General features: G+C 42.7%; 1 protein-coding gene across 19 annotated transcripts in view; it reads right to left on the bottom strand.

Moving 5' to 3' along the window:
- The window catches only part of ARHGAP26 (Rho GTPase activating protein 26), a 519,008-nt gene that overhangs the window by 344,793 nt on the left and 161,633 nt on the right, over positions 1 to 12,582 (bottom strand). For all 19 annotated transcript variants that reach the window (XR_002522958.2, XR_004184011.1, XR_004184012.1 and 16 more), the window contains 2 exons: positions 11,796 to 11,867; positions 5,734 to 5,835 (listed from right to left, as the gene is read on the bottom strand). Coding sequence is in view for 13 of the 19 variants with exons in the window: in XM_031666806.1 (XP_031522666.1) it covers positions 5,734 to 5,835; positions 11,796 to 11,867 (174 nt within the window). In the remaining 6 variants the exon portion in view is untranslated. The remainder of the gene's footprint in view (positions 1 to 5,733; positions 5,836 to 11,795; positions 11,868 to 12,582) is intronic.

Genomic DNA, 12,582 nt, shown 5'->3' with positions numbered 1-12,582 from the left:
CCTGCACCCTACTCACCACCACCACCCCCTGCATCGTGTGGCTGCTGAGACAACTGGGCTGATACACCTTCCAACCAGGCTCCTGCTGCTAAGCCCCATGTGTTCCTGTAGCCTTTGATCTCCTTGTAGCACAAATCCAACACGCTCACACGGAGAGATGCATCTACTCCTGACCACTCCACACACCTCAAAGCTTCTCTCTGCCTGGGCTTGCCAACTGACACTGCGAGTGGAGGGGGGAAACAGGAGAAATCATTATGAAAATCTGCAAAGGCAGGGATGAAGGATCCAGAAGGAAATTCCTATGAGGAACACAGAATTGACTCCCACATCAGAGAGCTGCTCAAGTGCAAGCTCCAATTCTACAATGTCGTAGCTGGTGAGACCTGCTCAAGCCACTGACCTCCTTTAGAAGATGGAGATAATATCAGCCCTTGCTTCAGAGTAGTGTTTCCAAGAGAAAATGGACCAAATGACGTAAACCATTTGAAAACTGGAAAATGTACTGTGCATGTCGGTGGTTGCTGTCACCAGGCACTTCAGAACACAAGGGTCTCACTTCCTGCTCTACCCTCAAATAGCCACATCATCTCTGAGCTACTACACTTCTCTCCTAACTGGTCTCTCTGTCTTCATTCTCTCCCCATCCCAATTCACTCTGCTCCCAGGAGCCAGAATATCTTCCTTAAAATCTAAACCAGATGGTCTCATGGCCCCTTTGAGGGCTTCCCATGGCCTCTACCATGATCTGCAAGACGCTGTGTAATCTGCCCAACCCTCCAGCCTCACCTCCTCCCAACCTAACCCACTGTCACCATGCTCCAGCCACTCTGGTCTCTTTCCTGTCCTCTAACACTCCAAACCTCTTTCTTTCCCACAACCTTTGCACCTGGTGTTCCTTCTGCCCAAAAACCTCTTCTCTTAGATAAATACACATTTTAACTTCAACATACAGTAAGAAATACTTTTTATATTATGACTCAATAAACACACATTTATAACGGTTAAGTGCAATGCACTTACATATTTTTTTTTTTTAAGACGGAGTTTCGCTCTTGTTGCCCAGGCTGGAGTACAATGGCATGAATACAGCTCACTGCAACCTCCACCTCCCAGGTTCAAGATATTCTCCTGCCTCAGCCTTCCCGAGTAGCTGGGATTATAGTCATGCACCACCAATTTTGTATTTTTAGTAGAGATGGGATTTCTCCACCTTGGTCAGGCTGGTCTCAAATTCCCAACCTCAGGTGATCCACCCGCCTCGGCCTCCCGAAGTGCTGGGATTACAGGCATGAACCACCATGCCCGGCCTCATATTTTTTATTCTATTTTAGCCTACCCTATTTCACGACCCAATAATTGTGATTTTGCGACACACTTACAGCCTGAAGAAGATTGTCGTGGCCTTTCATTAGCTCATGCCTTCTGGGCTCGGTTTAAATATTACCTCTTTAGGAGAAGCTTTCATTGACTATATTATTTTAAATAGGGTACCAGGAAATCTCTATCTCATCTCCCAATTTAAACTCTTATCTATTCCTTTCTGGAGACAGAGTCTTACTCTGTTGCCCAGGCTGGAGTGGAGTGGCATGATCTCAGCTCACTGCAAACTCCACCTCCTGGGTTCAAGTGATTATCCTGCCTCAGCTTCCCAAGTAGCTGGGATTACAGGCACGCGCCACCACATACACCTAATTTTTTTTGTATTTTCAGTAGAAACAGGGTTTCGCCTTGTTGGCTAGGCTGGTCTTGAACTCCTGACCTCAAGTGATCTGCCCGCCTTGGCCTCCCAAAGTGCTGGGATTACAGGCATGAGCCACTGTGCCTGGCCTATTCCTTTCTTGTCTTGTGTATAGACTACTAGAATATAAAGTCCAAGAGAACAAAGACCTTATCTAATTTTTTCATTTTCTCCTCCAGTGCTCAGAATGGTGTATGGCCCATAATAAATGTTCAACAGATGCATGGAGAATGAATGACTTGATCCCCACATGGCCATCAGTCAGCACCAAAGGCATGTCCTGGCAGTGACCCAGAACTAAGAACAAATGCATAACTCAATACATTCCCAAAGGAAAAGGAAAAAGAAATCCCAAGTGTAATGTTACGTTTCTCTTGCCAATGCCCCTGCTTGGTGTGGGCCATGGACTCCATCACATCCTTGAGCCCCCTATAATGGAATTATAAGCCAGGATTCCAATCCACCCTGCAGACCACTCAAGACAGTTTTCCTGACTGCCACTCGAGAAGCTATAAATCTACTGGCTTGTCTAAACCCATCAACCATTCTGTGCTTCCTGTAAAAGAGACTTCCTCCTATATCGTAATTTCCATGAAAGAAGATCCTTCATTTCACCTTCTACAAAACACCCAGTGCCTGGACAGACTGCTGCAGAAGCGTCCAATGAGTATTTGTTGAATGAATGACTACTGTTTTTGAAGCGAACTTTTTTACCATTCAAAACTACACATTTGTTTAAATCATCCACTAGATGGCAGTGCCATTCCACATCACTGCCTGTAGTTTCTACTTCCAGGGATCTAGGGATGGGCTGGAATTTAAAAGCATTCCGTGCTTGCAATCAGGGAACAACTCTGGATAATCAAAGTGGAAGGTTTCATCAAAGGTGTACCAGGTGCTCAACAATGTTCCTAAAAGCTGAATTTTTAATAAATGTGAAGAAAATGATCACTACATAGCTGAACACCTTGAGCAAAACACCTGACCTCTGCAAGAAACCCAGTTCCTTCACCAAGTGTAATTCCAGAAAGTTGAAATGGATGATCACTAAGGTCCTTCCCTCTCTCCAATTCTATGTTATGACACTGGCACTAAATAACAATGGTCAGCATCCCTCCCCAGATAGAGACATAGAAAAGCAAACTGGGGGAAGGGAAAGGGCCACACAGCCAGTGCTGGGGTTGACTCGCTACCACTAAGCTATTTATCCTGAGTCTCAGTTTCCTCATGTGTAAAACCGAGTAATAACCACATCTATACCTCTTAGGGTGAGGATTCCAGAAGATTCCATGTAAAGTGCTTAACACCATACCTGGGCCATAAATATGCACTCAACAAATGTTTCCCTATATTGTAGTTGCTACTGATGTGGTTAGTGACAGTAGTAATATCATCACTGTTCTTTTTGTTTGTTTTTGATTTTTGGCTTTTGGTTTTTTTTGAGACAGAGTCTCACTCTTTCGCCAGGCTGGAGTGAAGTGGCGCAATCTCGGCTCACTGCAACCTCCACCTCCCGGGTTCAAGTAATTCTCCTGCCTCAGCCTCCTGAGTAGCTGGGACTACAGGCACCTGTCACCATGCCCAGCTAATTTTTGTATTTTTAGTACAGACGGGGTTTCACCATGTTGGCCAGAATGGTCTCGATCTCTTTACCTCTTTACTGTTAGATTTTTAAACAGTTTAATTTAGTTCAGGTACAACTAAAAAGCAATGCCTGAGAACTTACCTGAACAGATCAGAACCTGCAAGATCCGCAACCTAATCCTCACACTCAAAGTACTTAGAAAGTATGACTAGGTCAAAGGCAAGAACATAAAGGACTATAATAAAAGAGCATAATGGAAAACATCCACTGAAATATAGAACTGTCAAAGTCGGAATAGTGGCATCCAATTTGAGAACAGAAAATGGAGCGAACAGGCCAATCATAAGGATATTTACACATTTTATATTAAATATAAAATACTTTATATTTGAGCAGCAGTTATATTTGCCTTCTCATGCATAACATAAGTAGGACATGAGTATTTAACGAATAAAGGAAATAAAGCTTAGAGAGTCTAAGTAATTTGCCCCAGGTCACAGAGTAAATATATGGCAGAGAAGGTTTTGAGGCAAGGTATACTCTTTGCCAGCCCAGTGTTCTAGTCCCTACACTGTGGTAATTCAGAGGGCATTTACGGCCCAAAAAGAAAACGCTGGACTCATTCCAGACCAAGTCTGCAATGTCTGACCACGGAGAGAATGGATCTGGTGGAGAAGTACCTTTGTTCTAGAGAGTGCCATGCCCACAGGGTAAGTGTGCTGTGGGCCTCCCAGATTCAGTAAGTGCTAGAATAATCACACACCTGCTCAACTCCGATACTCTGAATATCTGCACTAATGATGCATAGCCATCAAATCCATAATTTATGCCCACTTGGAAACTGGAGAGCTGGGCAAACCTGGTCATTGTGAAGCACAGCCAAAAAGCCTTTCTTTAAATATAAATTAGTTTCCAAATCCTAAATGCCAAGTGATGCCAGAAGAATAACTAAACAGTGAGGGTATCAAGACAGATTCTAAATGGAATCCCATATTTACCATGGACTATCTGCGTCTTTGGGATAGGGCCCTTATCCTCATGTCAAGTTGGGATAGCCTTTATATCCCATGAAATCAAGATTTTTTTTTTTTGGTTTTTCAATCCCATTTGACAAGATTTGCCTGAGTAGCTATGCCACTTCAAGAAGCACTTCCTCTGCTTTTGCTTCTTTTTCCCTACTCAGGTACAAGATCTTCAAGGATAAATTAGCATTTTCTACTTTGTAAAGCACACACCCAATAGTCAATGCTATTTATTGGCTGGCCAAGAACTGATCTACAAAGTCCATTATAAACATTTGTGGCTGCTACAGTTATCACTGTTGTTAAGTAACGGAACTCATCACTACTCTAAAAACTGGATTAAATACTCATTTCAAAGCAAAGAGTTCTGAGAACACCACATTCCCATCCCAAGATGTGTAACCAATTGTGGTTGGGAGGGGACTGAACTCCACCATCTCCTGAGTTACTCCAACCTTTCAACCTCTGACTCTACTGTCCTCATATAACCTTCACCTAGCAGAAGTACTGGCATGGTGTCTGCTCAAAAAGAATTAAAATTTAAAAACAAGGGCTGGCCTGGAAGCCACAGTAGCCTCTTTTGGCAAAAATATCATGAGAGAGGTCAAGCAAACTGTTGAGTTAAATGACATTTTTAAAGCCAAATTTGAGGTTCTACTAGGAAACTCCCTGTCTCCAAGAAGCATAAACTCCCTTAACATGCCAATCTTCATGAACTAAATAAAAATGGTCACAGCTCCATGGCTGCGAGGGCTCCATCATTTTTCTTTCCAAGTGAACTACTTTTTAAAAGATACCACGTAAACCCAGAAAAATCAAGCGCAAATTTAAGAATGTATTTTCTTGAAACAACATTACCAAAGCAGAAAACATATACAGGATAATAAAGCACTGCTTTTTTAAAAAAAAGAAAAGAAAGTACACTAATGTCAAGTGCTGGTTGAAATAATGAAAAAATTAATATTAAGGAAGGATAACCAAAGTGTTTGAGATGCTAACATTTCAAATCACTGATAAAAGGCAGGAAGTCAAAAGGTAAAGTAACAGAATGCAGAATTAAGGCCAAGGATGAGAGAAACAGGAAAAGAACTGTCAGTATGAAATGAAGACATCTAGCAATCAGGGCAGCCCAACAAGGAGGTGGTCATCTCAGCCAGCAGCATGTTCCACCTTGACAGGTGGGAAAACTACAAACAGTGGAGTGGGATGGGAGGACACAAAGGCAATCCAGGCATCAGGCATTGGATGAGGGATCAGGAGCAATCCCCTGGCTTCCCAGGTCCCTTCTAACCCTAAGATTTTCTAGCAATGAGCAACCAGCACATATCCACAGCATCATGTACAAATTGAACACTTTATTCAGGATACTAAATAAAGCCTCTTACCTCCTGAAGCTGAGATTCTTTCTTTTTGGAAGACAAATTCAAGTGTTTTTCTAAGATGCCACAGTACTTTTCTGTCTCTTTGTCATACTTCTTTTTGGCTTCCTGGTAAAAAAAAAAAAAAAGAGAAGAGTAAAAGAAAAAGAGTAACATGTTGTAGGAATAAAAGCAGCCTCCATCTCTCAAGATCACACATGATGACTCGGCTCCTACTTTTCAGGTAATGCCCATTAAATCCTGTAGCCACCCATCAACAGCCCCCTGTGTTTGAGTGTCTAGCAGATAGGCACCAACCAGTACAAGACCAGAAATGAGGTAAATATGAATATTTAATGGTGGCAAAGCCAAGATTCCCCCTCTAAGAACTTTGTGAAACAGAAATTTCTACTTTCTAACTCACAAGGATATTCAACGCCAGAAGGCAGCCAGGGGTTGGGGGTTGGGGGGTAGCAGCAGTGGGGGTACCTATGATGCTAACACCAAGGAAGGAAGATCTCCTTACAGCCTGAATGAGACAAGTCTAGACTAAGGCTAGACCCAGCCTTAATACTGTTGAAAAAACACTTCTTGGTATGTAAGCCTAAATATCTCTTGACACTTAATATCACATGCAGGTCTTTAAGCTGAGGAATAATTCAAAACGACAATATCATCTTCACACAAATTTGTTTACTATGGCACCATTTATGCCAGCAAAACAAAAATAAAAGCAACAGCAGCAACATCCTTCCAAGGATAACGTTTGGCATAAAGTATGGAACATCCAATAAGCATAACTAGTCATTGGAAAACTTAAGAGAGAAAAGTAAAATAGCATGATATAAACTTGCTGCATCCTACATACAGTGTGTCTACCACCTATGGACAAAGATGAGGTGGGAATTTACTTATAGGAAAATACCTGAGTTATGGTAATGGAGTAACAGTTATTTTTTTCTTCTCTTTAAGAAATTATTGGCCGTATTACTGCCTTCAAAATGAAAAATAATTACCATAGTATGCATATTAATCCCTGCTCCCCACCACTGAATCATTGGGTCACTATGGTTCTATTTCTATCTCCCACTTGACAGATAAGAAAACTTGCACCCAAAGAGGTGAACTTGTAAAAAGTCACGGAGAGTGACAGAGCTGGGATTGGAGCCCAGGACAATGTGCCTCCAAAGCCCGTGTTCTCCACCACAGTTGAGACAGATTGTCACAGGCAGTCTGCCTTCCTTCCACATTCCAGTGGGGAGAGCAGACAAGGAGGCTGGAAGAAGGTTGGCACCGGGCTGATAAAACAGGATCAAATTCACTAATTGGGTACATTATTCCTGCTTTTGACTCCTGTGGAGCCCAAATCCATAGGGATGCTTTTCTGCGACTCCAAAGCCTAGAAGAGAAAAAATATTTTCTGGCCAAATAAGGAAGCTCAGAAACATCTCTTTATTCCTTTAACGAGTTCATAATCAGCAACCACTCTGTGTAAGGCTCTACTTTAGGCACTAGAAATATAAGACAAAAATGGTCCCAACCCTCATGGTAGAAATGTTCTAGTAAGCATGATTAACCAGTAAATAAATAATCAGCATAATTATAGACTGTTGCAAGCACTACAAAGGAAATAAACAGGGCGCGGTCACAGAGATTCTTTAGATAGGGCACCCAGGAAAGGCATCATTTGCGGGAGGGGGATGTGAGCTGAGACCTATATGTTAAATACAGAAGGAGCAGACTAGAGCCTTCTAGAGCAGAACCGTCAAGGGCAAATGCCCTGGGGCAGAACACTCTGAGCCAAGAAGCCATCGCCCAGAGCCCTGACAAGCTCCACCATGTCAGAATACCACTCATCTGGCACATACTCACAGAGTGGGCAGAATAACCATATATCCATTTTAGCTGACATATACCCATTTCCATGAATCTGAGCTTTGCTTAAAAGACTGCTCACGTACAAGAACAATTAAACACTTAGCAGCAAATGAAGAAAAAGCCCAAGGACACATTACTCCTTCAAATTTGAGGAGGGTACAGGCAAGAGACTTGATTTAAGCAATTCTTTTCCATTAGTGAAACCAGCAACTTTGAACTGGGGCTCCAATTCCAAACGCTGCTCACATGTATCCACTCCCACCAGCCTTATCAGCAACGCCAAAAGGACAGTCCAGCTGGCCAGAGGTGAGAAAAGGCCAGGGAACATGAGTCACTGGCATTCTGGGACATTCTGGCAACTTGCGCCTCCACATTCCATGTTTAAGAGGACACCCAAAGTTAGAGAAAAAAATAAGGAGAAAGGGAAGCCATTTCCGTTCTGAGAAAAAAGCAATAAGACCTCTGCGACAAAAAAGTACTACAGCTTAGATAATGTTCTTAAGATGGGAGAGTGTGTCCATTACTCAGGACACAAGATGGCTTTCACCTTCCAGAGAGTGTACGGTGGGGTAGTTAAGTCAAGGATTGAGTTAGAATCCTAAAATTTATTCCCAACTCAATATGGACTGTCTAGAAAACAAATCACCATCCCTCTCCAGGACTCAATATCCTTAACTATAAATCGAGGATGCTTAGATAATTGCTCAGGTTTCTTCTTTCAGCTCAAAGACCGAATAATAAAATAAAAACAAGGACACCCCCTCCTCAAAGGATTTCTAGGGTTAAATGAAATAAACCACATATAGTGCTTGGCAGGGTGCCTGCCACATGGAAAGTGCTCAATAAATGCCAACAATGGTGGTGACAGTGGTGAGCTCATCACCTAAACCTGCCTCCTTCTTATCAAGAACACACCTGCTTTCCATGTCCTGTGTGCCATGAAGGTAACCCTCCCAAGAACCTACTACAATTGGAAATTATACATTTATTTAGATCTTTTTGTCTAATGTCTTTCACCCCAGCTACATCATAAGCATGGCAACCACACCTGCCTCGTTCTCCACCAAATATCAGGGCACAGAACAGTGCTGGCACAGAGCAGGCTCTCACATATTTTTTAAACAAATGAACTGTATGTATCCAATATAATCACTAACATTGAATGACTACATGACAAACATTGTTCTCGTGTTCAGGTAGCTATATGTTAGACACCATTTTAAGCATTTGATAAGAGTTCGCTCACTTCTTCATAATAACTCTACGAGACAAGTTTTATTATTACCCCCACTTTAGAGATCAGGAAACAGGCATGAAGAGGTTCAGTAACCTCCCCAAGTCTACGTGCAAATGGCAGAAGTGAGATTTGGATTCAGACAGTCTAGCTGTAGACCCACTCTCTACCCTACTCTCTTATGTCTATTATACTTATTCCAGAGTCCAGCATTCCTAATGTACCTCTGATACAGGAAAAAATAATTTCCTCAAACTCAGAAATAGAAACTTAGGGCCGTGGTTATGTCAAGCACCATGGGTTGTGCCCTACTCCAGAGTAGCACATTAGCATAAGAATGCCCAAGAATCTTCCTCCCTGGCAGCCTTCACAGGGTGCACTCTGCAACAGGCTGTTATGGCAACCGAAGCAGCACCAGAGAGTGGAGGAGGAGGAAAAAGTAATTTTAGCATGGCACAGGCAGAGTTCAAAACCTCCACTTGGCCAATACCAAAACCACCTGAAGAGCACTTGCTGGCTCTGAGATGTTCTTGAGACTGCTCCCAGGGTCACCTAGAAGGAGATCTGTTGTTTGCTTGTATGTTTTCTCTTAAATTTACATAATGTTATGATATAAATGTATGTGTGTGTGGAATGTTGGAAAGGAGGCTATGCCGGGGGAAAAAAATGACAAATGGGGAGGGATGAGAATATCACATTTCTTCTTTAATGATCATCCAAAAGTTATTTAATAATTGATCATTATTATAGTTTAAAGAATGGGAGAATAGAGTATGCATGAGGGAAAACATGCTTTGGTGAGTGACTATTTAAATTCTTTTATCCTAATATGTCACCATCTATACCCCCCCGCAGGGGGACAGTACCTCCTCCTGTCATTAAAATCACTGGTATTAAGTCCAGAGGGAGCTCACTCAGACTCTTGCCTCACCTCCTTGGTAACCATGGTAACCCCCAAGCCAGTGAGAAAAGAGGCCAGAGTGAGAGGCATCTGTGCTCAGAAGGAGAAGTAACTACTGAAAAGATGACTCGCTTGAACCTGGGACGCGGAGCTTGCAGTGAGCTGAGATTGCACCACTGCACTCCAGCCTGGGTGACAGGGCAAGACTCCGTCTCAAAAAAAAAAAAGAAAGAAAAGAAAAAAAGAAGAAAAAGAAAGAAAAGATGACTCAACAGACAGGTCTGCTCTGCCTCGGTCTCAAAGCTCTGCATAACCCCTGGAAGCCACTGCCAAGCATGTTCAAGAGTGTGGAGGCTCCAGCCTAGGCGACAGAGCGAGACTCCGTCTCAAAAAAAAAAAAAAGAAAGGGAGGCCTGCTGGCAGGGCCTGAGCTGCCAGGAACTGAGGGAGCATTCGCTCACGGCTTATTATCTGTCATCACTGGACTGGTTCACTGTCTGTATGAATTCTTAGTAGAATAAGACTTCATGCAAATTGTACATTCCTTAATCTCTGATACAACACCAGTGAGTTCCCACTTCCTCATAAATGTGTAAACTAAAATAAGTAGAAAAGTACTACTATAAAACTGAGAGACAATCTTTGCCACAGTCCCTCCTTCAAACTGTGATCAACCATCCCTCTGAAAGATCCTGACTAAACATCATCTTTTGCAGGCCCTAATCACAACTATTTCCAGAAAGCAGATGCACTTAGGGGTGTGTGTGTTGTAGGGGTAAGGAATACCTCATTTTGCAACTAAGTAAAATCCAAAGTAAGAGGGTGGTGTTGCCCAAAAGTCCCTGCAGGTGGCATAAGAGACTGCAGCTGAATTGACTCACAGTTCTAGAAAAACAGGAAGGAAATGTTGGAAATCTTTTTGCTTTCATTGATTCCAGTGAAAACATCTTCCCTGCCGGTGGCCTCTAACACTCTACCGAAGGTCAAACCGGCTAGAGTTTCTTTTTTTTTTTTTTTTGACACAGAGTCTTGCTCTGTTGCCCAGGTTGGAGTCAGTGGCAAGATCTCAGCTCACTGCAACCTCTGCCTTCTGGGTTCAAGCGATTCTCCTGCCTCAGCCTCCTGAGTAGCTGGGAACTACAGGCACCCACCACCATGATTTTTGTATTTTTAGTAGAGGCATGGTTTCACCATATTGGTCAGGCTGGTCTCGAACTCCTGACCTCATGATCCGCCCGCCTCAGCCTCCCAAAGTGCTGGGATTACAGGCGTGAGCCACTGCACCTGGTCCTCCTTGTGATTTATTACAGGGCAAAAGAGCCCTGGAGAATCTACCTTTTAAAAAGGAACAGGATTCCCTTTGCAGTGTCTTAAGAATACACTAGAATTAGTCAAGCTTAGGTTACAGTCCCTCCAGGTCAGTGATAACAAACAGTAATCTCTGGGATGAAGCAGGCCTGCAGATGTCATTTTTCGACCTGCACAACGTGTAATACATATTTTAAAATTATTTGCCAATAAGAAATTTCACATCAAACTGGCTTTTCAGTTTGTCTTGAAACATTTAAAGAATCAGCAACAGAGGGCCCATTTCCAGACCCAACAAAAATCAGCTACACCTAAGTACCAGCTGCCTCCCTTTAAAGAAAGTCCCTGTACCCAGAGGGCACAAATTTGTAACCCCTGCTTAGGCTGCAAGTCCTGGACCTCCACAAAATACAATTCCACAAAAACAAATGTATTCTCCAATAAAGGCAATTGTCTAAACACACAGCTATGTATTATAATAACACAAACGAGGTGTGGTTTATACCTTTGGATGATTTATGAACAAGTACAAAACAATTAGATAACAAAATACCAGAATGGCTGCTCCGGGGTTGACAGCTCAGATGGTCGTACTTCAGTCACCCATAAAGAAGTGATCAGTGGGGCTCCATAGAGTTCTCTGCCTAAGATTTTCTGAATAAGGTGGGCTTCGATTTTCTGAAGACATTCTTAGATTTTTTAAAGAAGGTGCTATGTTTTCCAGACCTCTCACCCTAAAATCCAGACCAAAGCTTGCAAAATTCTCACCTTGGCAGCCCCGATCTGTTCCTTTCGAAACTTCTCCAAGGGAGTGATGAGCACCTCGCTGGCATTCTCAATCTGGTGAAGAAAAACAGAGTAGCGGAAAGAAGACACAAAAGCAGTATCAGTAAAGAATTACGCAGCTCCAGCACGAGATGCCTCCCCATGTCTTAAGATAAAACTTGGGTAGGCAGTGTTGTACGTGTCAACTGTTTACAACCCTTGAACTAATAGCATGTCAAATCAAAACTCATTATTTCAAAACATGATAATCTTCCTCCCATGCATGATTAATATTGATTCTTTAAAAGTAAAAATGAGGAACTCTAAAACTGTAAGCAACCATCTGAAGGGGCAGAGAGGAATTGGTGAAAGAGTGGGGTATAAGTTACAAGCTTCAGGTGACATTTTCTTGCAAATATTCATTTACCCAAGTTATAAATAAAACCTTTCAAGCCTGATTTTGTGTTGCTCTACCAAGATAGGACTAGACTAGAGCCAGGACACCTGTGGCTCCTGACTACTGGCTGCCTCTCAACTTCATCTCACAGGGCTCATCCCTCAGGTCCTGCATTCCAACCCACCAGCACTCCAATGCACCTCAAATGCACCAAACTTGTCCCACTTCAAGGCCATAGCATTTGGCTATTCCTTCAGACACTGTGTTCCCAAACCCTTACAGGGACAGCTCCTTCATGTAATTAAGGTTTCAGCTTAAAGGTCACCTCTTTAGGGAGGCTTCCCTGATTACCAACATAACTCAACTTCCCTCCCCTACCAAGCGTGTTCTGGT

This window comes from Papio anubis, chromosome 5, assembly GCF_008728515.1.
Source record: "Papio anubis isolate 15944 chromosome 5, Panubis1.0, whole genome shotgun sequence".
In the NCBI taxonomy this organism is placed as follows: domain Eukaryota; kingdom Metazoa; phylum Chordata; class Mammalia; order Primates; family Cercopithecidae; genus Papio; species Papio anubis.
Note: the sequence above shows the minus strand (reverse complement) of the source record. Positions and strands in the feature narration are given on the sequence as shown.